At 41.8% G+C, this 10,405-nt stretch overlaps 1 protein-coding gene across 2 annotated transcripts in view; it reads left to right on the top strand.

The window, feature by feature from the left end:
* Nucleotides 1–396: 396 nt before the first annotated feature.
* The window catches only part of LOC112456386 (insulin-like growth factor 2 mRNA-binding protein 1), an 87,515-nt gene continuing 77,506 nt past the window's right edge, over nucleotides 397–10,405 (top strand). For both annotated transcript variants that reach the window (XM_025018887.1, XM_025018886.1), the window contains exon 1: nucleotides 397–1,117. In XM_025018887.1, coding sequence (XP_024874655.1) covers nucleotides 943–1,117 — 175 coding nt within the window. In that variant the 5' untranslated portion in view covers nucleotides 397–942. The remainder of the gene's footprint in view (nucleotides 1,118–10,405) is intronic.

The following is a 10,405-nucleotide window of genomic DNA, read 5'->3' as shown; positions in this document are numbered from 1 at the left end:
CGTCGCAAGGAGAAAGAGAGAGAGAGAGAGAGTGAGGAGGGGGGAATTCCTTGGACACGCCGCGAGTCGACGCGAGGGAGAGAGACAGACTTGGCGAACGCGCGCGTCCCTTAAACTTGGAGCAATCGGGGAGAGCCATTTCTGCGAGGACACGCCGGCCGGTCTCCATCGTCGTCGGTTTCTGCGATCGAGCTGCTGACGGACAGCCACCGGAAGCGCGTCAGATTCGCGCAACAGCGCCGCGTTTGAGTCGTCGGAGAGACAGACGGAGAAAAGTAGAGAGAGAGAGAGAGAGAGAGAGAGAAAGAGAGACCGCACACACAGTCGTCGCCTATCCGCGGATCGAGCGGCTCGCAGTCGGCCAGTTGAGGCGCGAGGAAGCCAGCAGCGGAAAACAAAAGAAGGTGCCAAGCCCGTCGAGGACCGATCTCGTCGCAGAAGTCGTCCAAGGACCCCGTGCTCTCTCACCCCGTGCATTTTGTCTCTCGCGTGTGCAGCCCGTGACCCACACGCGATTCTGATCCACGTCGTGTCCGGGATCCAGCCAAGAGTTACACCCGCGTGCCGTCCTACCAAGGATATACCATCGGACGCCTCCAGGTCCCATCCAAAACCGATCTAACCCGCGCGATTTTCTCCACTTATCGCCGGTACCACATACCTTTTTCCCTCCCGCTCGTCGTCCACGTCGTTCAACCGCTCTGTGATCGTCGCGATCTCCGTCGTGATCCCGTCGTGTCGTGTCCGCGTTCAAACCAAACTTTCCACCGGGTCCACGTAGACCCCGAGTCTACGACGAGGTCAGTACTCGGGGAATCGGGTACGCGAATCCGCGCGCACGCGCACCGAAACGTCGTTTTCGTCGAGCCTGCTACACGTGACCGAGCCGCGTACTCGGTGAAAGCCGGCATCATAGCGTCGAGAAGCGAGCAGCCAGCCACCATGTCAAAGCTCTACGTGGGCAATCTGCCATCAGATTGCAACGAGAACGCTCTCAGGCAACTCTTCCAGGAGCATAGCCTGGCATGCACCACGATCCTGGTGAAACGCGGCGGTTATGCCTTCGTCGACTGCGCCGATCAATCCACGGCCGATCGGGCGATCGACAAGCTAAACGGTGAGTTGCCAACATAAAATGAATTATGCTAACGCTGCCTTTAATGCTTCTGATAATGCTTTATACATCGCTTCCCATCACAACGACGATGACGACGGCGACGACCGGGAGAGGAGAAAGGAAGAGATTGGAGAGGAATGTCCATCTGCTTCGTGCCGCTTTGCCAATTATTTGTATAATAATAAAACTATTTTACGCTTTGCCATCTATGCTACTGCTTTTTTTCCCAAGCTTATGCAACTTATGAGCTTATAAACCTTTCTCATAAATATTGGTCGACCGATTAATCAACTAATATTTACAATACTGGCTTTATAAAAATCTCAGCGCAAAGATGAAGGTTTTAGTGAGATCTTCAGGAGTCGTCTGGATGATCGAATTAATGTTGAATCCTCCGCTTTATTAATCAAGCTATCCTGATCCTAAACATCCATATCTTCCTGTTTGCTTAATACTTGTACTGCTGAAAATAAAGCTTTGTTTTTACAATGGTATGTAACACGCTATGCTTCGTTTAGACGCTTTTTGCTAGATCATAAGAACGCCGAGTAGATGTAAGAATCTGCGTAGCATGCTTTCAACAGATTTTTTAAATGCTAGAGCGAGTGTTTCGTTAAGCGTTTCGAAAGAATAGCCAATATATCTTGACAAATCCTTCGAGAGATTTTTTTATGAAATTATCTGTCAGGTTACTCTGTCACATCGATAGTTGATCGTCAATTGTTTCCTTTTTTCCGCCGACGCACTTTGATGTGAAATTGGAGAATATCGAATGTCTTTTCGGTGTGTATATAACAAAATGGGTGCATTCGTTTACGCAGGGCTGCGTGCAGAAACATCATCCGCCGAGTGCTAAAAATCTATAGTGCACGTAACATATGCTGTATAGGATTTTTAGCACTCGGGTGATGTTTCTGCATGCAGCCCTGCGTAAACGAATCCACCCATAATGACTATCGATATGACAAATAAAACTGTCGATATTACCATCATATAATTATTTGAAGATAAAATTTCTTATGTGCAAATTTTCCACTTATTTAAGAAACATCCGAGATATATTAAATTCGCAAAATAATTAGCACGACACTAGAGTGATCGACAATTGACGGCTGTTTGTAGGAATAACCTCTTGTATGTAAAAAAAATTAAAGGGCGGGATCATTATTTAATCATTAATATTTAAAAATACATAAAAATATAAATTTCGTGATTAGTGAGAAAAGATTTAATCTAAACGACTACCTATAGGTCGTGCTGGTGATAAAATGGATAAACAGTGATGTGTAAACGAGAAAAATGTTCTTCGATGACACTGGACATATTTAACCTCTTCAGCTTCAGTCGTCGACCGGAGGAAATTGAAGCTCGTGCGACGAGCGAATTTATGGTCGTGCAGAATCAGGATATCGCCGCGGACACGCGCGAAATTGACGTTATATCTCGCACGGCCACTCACTTCCTCCGTGGCTCAAAGATTGCTCCATTCACGTATGACGAACGCGAGATTAGGTTCACCGAGAATCGCTGTGTCACCGATTTCGGTTTCCGCCAAAAAAAGGCAGTTCTGTCACAACCATGAAATTTGAGCTCCTCAATATGCGGCATTCAAATTCCTTTTACTTTCAAATCACGTCATGTGCTCCGGCTCGCGCTAAAAAATTCCATGAGAGTAGTGTCAGATATAGAAAACGTGATGTACCTTATCTCGTTAAAGCTTATTCCGAAATTCAGCTGCCTACGATTAAGACTAGTGATAGCATTCCAAAAGTCAACTCTCTGAAAACATTGCTACGAACGTTCTCTCTCTCTATATATATAAAATATGTATTAATATCAAATATAATCTCGAGAAGCTCGAGAATCAAAACAGCAAAGTTACACAAAATAATCTCATTGAATTACATAAAAATTACTTTTAGAGAATATATGTAATGTAATACACAGTGATTCTATATTTCGATATTAATTTAATTCTGCTTCTGAATCAAATCGGAGAGAATCGTCGAATTGAGATAATTTGTCAGTTATCTTAATTTTTCCCAAAGTAGAGCGGGACAATTTCGTCTGCTCCACTTTCGTGGAAAACTTATCCACGTGGTAGATATCGCATCGCAAAATGGCGCCAGTTACGACAAGGTCACGTTTGTGTGCTCGCCTTCGCGATAAGTCGCTGATAATCGCCTGCGTCGACCAACCGTTGTCGATCGCTCCGATTACGGGACTGGCTCTTCCCGCCAAAACGGAGGCTACGTGCACACTCGAGGAGTGCCTATCGCCGGCAAGACAATCATTCTCGGGATGCACAACGCTTGACGATCATAGAAAAACGCTTTCTACTTTGTATTTAAAATTTTTGTCTAGAACAATTGTCTCCACAACTCGAATCTATACCTGAAAGAAATTCCGTAAAATTTTTTTCGTATGCCACGTTGAAAAAAATATTTATTTGAATTTTAAACACTGAGAATAGCTCGTTTCGACGCGCTTGTCGCTTACACTTATCATAGCAAATTTCTATAAAGAAATCTAATAAAATATGTAGAATATTAGAAACAAAAATTGAGAACTTCGTTAAAACTTGTTCTTGAAATAAGATTCTAATGCCTTGGCTTCTGTCCATCGATGTTACTTTTCGAGACATACGACGCGCAAAAATTGTCTGCCGAGTGGAAGTTAACTATGCGTGACGAAACGTCAGGCGGCTGAACGCGTCCGTTAATCGTTAGACTGTCGGCGACTATACTAGCCAAAACGACTATTCTACACCCCCGCATTCGTTCAGACCTCTAAATGGTATATTTCAGTATGGTATAACTTTGTACAAAAATATTCTCCATCAAAAATCATTTTAAAAAATTTAACTCGTAACAGCTATTTTTAGTATTTCTTATTGAAAAACATCACTTTTCCATGCAAGAATTTATTGACAAAGAAATAAATTAATAATATACTGATATTTTGTGGACAACCAGTTTAAAGGATTAAAATTTCAGAAAATTTCTTACTTAAGGATGTACAAAAGGTTGACGTGGTCCAAGAGAGAAACGTTTCTCTGAAAATTATCCTGAACAATTAGAAATGAGAAGTAGACATTGTATACGTTTGGCAATCTATACGTTTCGTATTTTCGCATCGACCTCTTCTCGTTATCTCGGTATGGTCCTGACCTAACGTTCCCGACTTATCCCGTCGATCGTGAGAATTTGGACCGGCACTTGACTTCGAGGCTCCGACTCACGCCCGTACGAGTAGTAGTCAGTTGGCGGGTTCTCCCGCAGCCGAAGAGAAGAAATGTGGTCAAGGTCGCGAATGGTCGCGCGCGCGCGCCCGAGCACGTGTGACGTATGGAGCTGCCTCGATCGCCCCCGCCGCCTCCACCGCCATCGCGACCGCCCGCCGCCGTCGTCTCCTCCGAGGTTGAAATTTACATCGCGAATAGCCGCCGATCTCATCTTCTCGGCTCTCCTTCGCCTCGCCCGCCGAAAAATCGGTTAGTCACACTCGTCACGTTCCGGCAGCCATGCCTGGTATCCAGATCATAAATTCCATTGACAACTCTGTAGTTCTCGTGCGCGCTCTCGCGCCCATATCAGCTACCTCATTAGAGCGTGTTAATGCACGCACGTGCACGCATCGCACCGAAGCGCCGTTTGAGGCCACGTTTCATCCTTGAACTTCTCTGATGAGGAAACAATCGAAACTAATCCTCGTCGACACGGAGAGCTTCGAATATGTTGGAAAAAAACTTAAAATCACGTTTTTTTTTCTGAAACAGTCTTGCGAAGTTAACATGTTCGATTCTGACCGAATATCTATATATTGGAAGATTAAGATATTGGGAAGACGATTATATTATTGCCAAATAGAATTTTTATGGTTATTATTAGGTGGAACTGTTTTAGAGGGGGGGGAAGAAAATCTTTAAGAAATCTAGAAAATTTGTGCAACAAGTTGTTTGTAGATAGATTTTATTCTTGTTGGGGAAAGAAGAGCGTTTTTCTTGGTGCATATAATCGTACTCTTAGCCGTATAAAGCGTATGCAAGAGCTACTTAGAAGTGAGCTACAGGAAGGAGAGTCGGGAGAGCCTCTTGGAGCGATTCATGGTGAACGCTTTCTCTCTCCCTCTATATTTCGTTAGCAATACGGTCGTTGCTTCTGCAACGTAAGGGCCGATCCTCGGATACAATGCCGCGCGAAGAACGTTACCGACGAGCCGAGGCCAGAACTAGTTTGGTGGGTTGTTGAGTTAGGTTTTAGAGAGAACTCTACCAAAGCCGCGGTCTAATCGGGCTTTAGGAGGCTCGCACGCCGCTCTGTCTAGCGAACGATTGAGCTGTGTGCTCATTCGCGTCGTTTCAAAGTTGCTAGTATACCGAAACGCGAATTATAGATATTTGGAATCCATGTTTCGAAGTGTCTCAGCACGGCCATTATTATATCAGATATATGAATATATACGTTATAAAATTTGATTTTCTGTCTGATTACATACATATGTAATAATCCGAAGAACAAGAGATGTTGTTATCATAATTATTTAATTATAAATAATGTGAAATTAATACAAATAAATTAATAAATTAAACAAATTCACTTTTTACATTTATTCGGCCGTTTTTTGGAAATTATGATTATCTCAAAATTATTATCGACAGTGTATTTTTATATTTTAAACGCAAAGATACATGCAGTATTATAAAATGGAGAAATTAATTTTTTCTAACATTAATATATATTTTCAATTATTTGCCATAATCTACAAATATCATCTCGTTTAGTTTCTCTTATGCAATAGTCTTCTGGCAAACACGAAAATCTTATCGAGAATTTTCTCAAAGATCGCATTTTCCTTAAATTCCACAGACGACGCAGTAATGTGCCATGCCTGTTTGTGCGTGCACAGCATGCGTCTTCCTCTTTCACAGCCGGCGTTCGTGCACGCCATTCTCTTCAGCACGATCTCGAAGATACGAAGCCTAAAAGTCGGTGCCGAGACGCCAACAGGAAGCTGCCACATTCTTCCATTCTGGCTGCCTCCTATCGCTTTCTTCTTTCCTCGTAACACGCCGGCTTGTACCGAATTGATCAGCCGCTATCCATTATGTCTTCTAACCCTTGCCACGAGATTCATTATTTATTAAGAAGACTCAAAAACCACACTCGAAATCATTTTATGAACTAAATATTTTATTCTGTATTTATTTCTGTACGTACATATTTTGCTTACTATATTCACGCTGAACATCTCACCGCAGTATATCTTAATTTCATAAAAAGAAAAAAGTATAGGATAATTTGAGAAAATTCAATTTTTTGAATTTGATAAAGTTTATATAGGTATTTTTAAACGAAAATACGCCGCAGTTGCTAGGATGGGGTGCGAACGGCCGCCGAGTGCGAGGGTTTACACCCACCAGTGCAATTCTCGACAGCTAGAACGAGCAGATGCTCCTAGGAATACATTATTCGCATCCAAAACTGCCTGTACTTAATACGCTCCCTTTTCAAACGTCTGTAGGAGACGTCCCATTTGCTCAAGATGTTTCGCATTTCTCTTCCTTCTATCGAGACCGTATCTTAAACAGGATTGCCTCAGTCATTTCAATATTTGTACTATAATTTGTACTATATACTTTATGCCGTTCCCAAATATACAAGTTGATAAAAATCTGAAATATGTTTGATAAAAACTTAAAATGCATACGTTTATAACAAACTATTATAAAATATCTACACTTCATAAATAAGAGAAATCTATGAAAAATTTATGAAATATACGAGCTCTCTATTTTTTCTGGAAGTTACTTCCATTTTGAGTCACGTTTTTAAAATTGTTATTAAGATACATCACATCAATTCGTATCCGTGTCCTGCTTGATTTCAGCGTCACGCAAAAAGCCCATCATACGCATACCGTAATTCGACGCACCTCGCTTCGAAAATAAGTCGCTTAAACGTCTCCTCGCCTCGCCTCTTCGTGGAAGCGAGGATCTCTCGAATGAGAAAAAAGTGCAGTGACTCCGTATTATTTCTCGCACCTTTTCTCCCAAGCGTACCGCGTACCTCCGCGTACGTGCGTATGTTTATGCGGCCGAATAAACATGTCCGCGCAATCTCTTCCTTTTTTTGTAATCGCTGCCCGCGGCCCGGCCGGCTTGATTTGTCGCGTGCCTGCTCGGGACCACCTGCCCCCGAAAAAAGTTACCTGTTAACAGTGCACCGGTAACCGACACTGATGGGGCCTTACGATTCGCCTCTCCTCCTCGCACAAGCCCGGGCAGCCCACGGGCGACTGATTCCACCGATCGCAACTCATACAGCGGAGTAGCCGCGACCGTCGTAAGCCGAAAACACGACGGAGGCAGAAAGGAGAGTGCCAATTATTATAATAAGGGTTTTTCCAACGGTGACGAGCGCGATCATTATTATTTACCGTTTTAATCTGCTGCACCTGATCGATGCATATCAATTATTATATCTTGGAAAATAAAGCCTCTTTAAGAGCGCCTTTTAATCTCATCTAGAAAAATGGCAGATTCAGATCGATTAGCGATATTAAATACGCCAGGAACTTATCTTCTCGAATAAGCGGTTCAAGTAAAGTGAACATGGAACTCACAATCATCAGATTTAATCTCTCAGATAGCTCTCTCTTTATCTCCTTTTTTTAATTGTTTCTCTCATAATCGTGAAAACTTGTGCTTGCATTGCGGTGCAACGCGCTTCTCGACGGTGACTTTGCCACGTGTCGTTATCTCGGCGGTGCATAGGAATTGGTGCGGGCAAGGTGCAACCGTGACCGGCCGCGCGTTTGTCCACGAGGCTTCTTGTACAATGTGTCACCGAGACAGAGCCGCCCGGGCACGCGATATCGACTAGTATAAACTGGTATCAGCCAGCTGCGGCATCACTTCGAAATCTGAATAGAGCAGCCGAAAGTCTGCTAACTTGTCGCTCTCCTGCGATATGTCTAGAGACACATTCCTCCGAACTTTTTCATTGCATCGACATAATACGCGCCTTTATATCGGATTTTTCTTATTCGCACAAATACCTAACATAAAATGTTCTATCTAAGATACCATTATGTGATATTTCAGGTGTTTGCGATAACTTATTTCTTGAGAAGAATATGTCGAGATACTTAGAAAACATTTTATTTCTTTACTTAATCGCAAGTGGAAAGTTACCGCAGATTTTATACCTAATCAGAATTGGAGCAGAGTTGCAGATATTATTTCAGGAATTAAAGAACTGTATTCAATTTTAATATAGAGTTTTCGTAGGAGAAATCTCAGCGTATTTGAAAAGAGAAACAAAGCGCTATCTTTAGCCCCATGTACAAAGACTGCGATAGTATATCTTTCTTTACTTGTCTTTCTTTTCATCATTCCTCTGTCACAAAATGACTTCACTTCATGGTATTATGGAGAAGCCTGATAAAAATTCTAAACGATATTTATCGACGATATCCATCGCTTTAAGTTTGCTTAAAAGAAAATTTGATAAGGAAATATTTTGAGACATTAAAGAACTTTCTTAGAAATGTTTCTTTCCAGAGATTCATGCTCCAGATGTTCGATCTCTTACTCGTCAACGCTCATTCTGTATTTGCTTCTTGGTCTCCCGCTCTTTTCCCTTTTTTTCTCTTATCACATTTATTTTAAGAACTTCATGGCTGTCTCAAATACAGTTTTAACTCAAAATCGCACTTATAGTCATATGATATGTTAGTTTACATGATTTTTGACCGTTTACGTGATTTAATCGACTAAGGTCGAGAGATCTAAAAAGTCTCTCTTTCTCTTTGTCTTTCTCTCATTATCTTTGGCAGAAATAATTATTTCTTAATTTCATATCATTCTTAATTTCTTACAACTCTTTTATAATCAACTTTTATATTTTCATAAATTGTATTTTTTCCCTTATCTTTTCAGGGATTTTTTCCGAAATACATTTCTCGTTTCTCTCGTTTTCTTTCGTACACACAACTCTCTCACACTGTCACGGTCTTTCTCTCGAAATTTTACTGTCTTTGTCTACGTGACCTCTGCCCGACTGCTCGGAGACACGTGTTTGTTTTAGATACTCGGCCATTGACTTCCCAAGCGCGCAGCGTCACTGTCGGAGTTTTTGGCGGAACGAAAGCACCTCGCGTCGCGATCGAAGCCGCTTCCTGTCCTACGTTTCTACTCGTCGTCCCCACGGCCCACATTTAACGTTAAATATAGCCAGCCAATTCTGAGTTTCGGTTAAACGAGAGACCGCGAACGTCTTCTCAATGAAGCGAGTTCCATTGAATTCTATTAACCCTGGTCGACCCGGCTCTACCACGTTATTGCTTTGAATTTCATATACATGCAAAATATCGGCTATTAATTTTATTATTGCAGCATTGTTATCTAATTATTATTTACGCAGTTCTTTCCATTATCTTAATTGCAGTATTTCTTATTTTGAAATTATATAGTACATATAAATATTAAAAATTTATGATAACACAGAAATAATTGTGTCACTACAAAAGAATTAACGGAGAGACACGTGTCGACAAAAAAAATTTATTTTAATATTTTTCGCAAATGTTGAGATTTTAGAGTTTATCGAGAAATTGAAATGGAATTTCGGCATCACACGAATCGACACGGCTGTTACGTGTGTCCCGTTAATTCCTAATTGCCCGCGTCGCAACGGCGCTCATCGTCGATGAGATCTGTCAATTAGCATCCAGAATAGCGTCTATGAATTCTAACAGATTTGTGTGACCTCAGACGTTAATGAGACTCTTTCATATCTTTTGTATTCTCTTTATCTCATCAGAGTTTATTGATAAATTCTCTAAAAAAGTTTTTTTTACCAAAATTGAGAGAGAGAGAGAGAGAGAGAGAGAGAGAGAGAGAGAGAGCATACGAACTTTGTTGAAAATGTTAAAAGAAACCTCATCGTCGGTTTCTTTAAGGTGTTAATTTGAAAGATTAAATGTGGCCCTTGTGCGTGCGTATGCGTGTATGGAGAACGTAAGTGGACAATGAAATCTCGTTTCTCGGTCAATTTTAACTGGACATCGGTTTGACAGAAATTTCATTTAAGACTTAATGATTACGGCATTGAATGCGGAGGGATGAAAGCTCGCGATAAATGATAACGGTTACGGGGTTAAGGGCGAAAGAGAGGTGGAGCGCACAATGTCTGGCCCACGTGCGCATAATTGTTAGGTACACGCGGAGAGAAACTCGGGTCTCTTTCGACAGGTGTCAATGAACCGGTCAACGACGTGTCCGTC

Source organism: Temnothorax curvispinosus, unplaced genomic scaffold (assembly GCF_003070985.1).
Source record: "Temnothorax curvispinosus isolate PA1 unplaced genomic scaffold, ASM307098v1 QBEX01006756.1, whole genome shotgun sequence".
Taxonomy (NCBI): domain Eukaryota; kingdom Metazoa; phylum Arthropoda; class Insecta; order Hymenoptera; family Formicidae; genus Temnothorax; species Temnothorax curvispinosus.
This window is presented reverse-complemented; position numbering and strand designations above follow the sequence as displayed.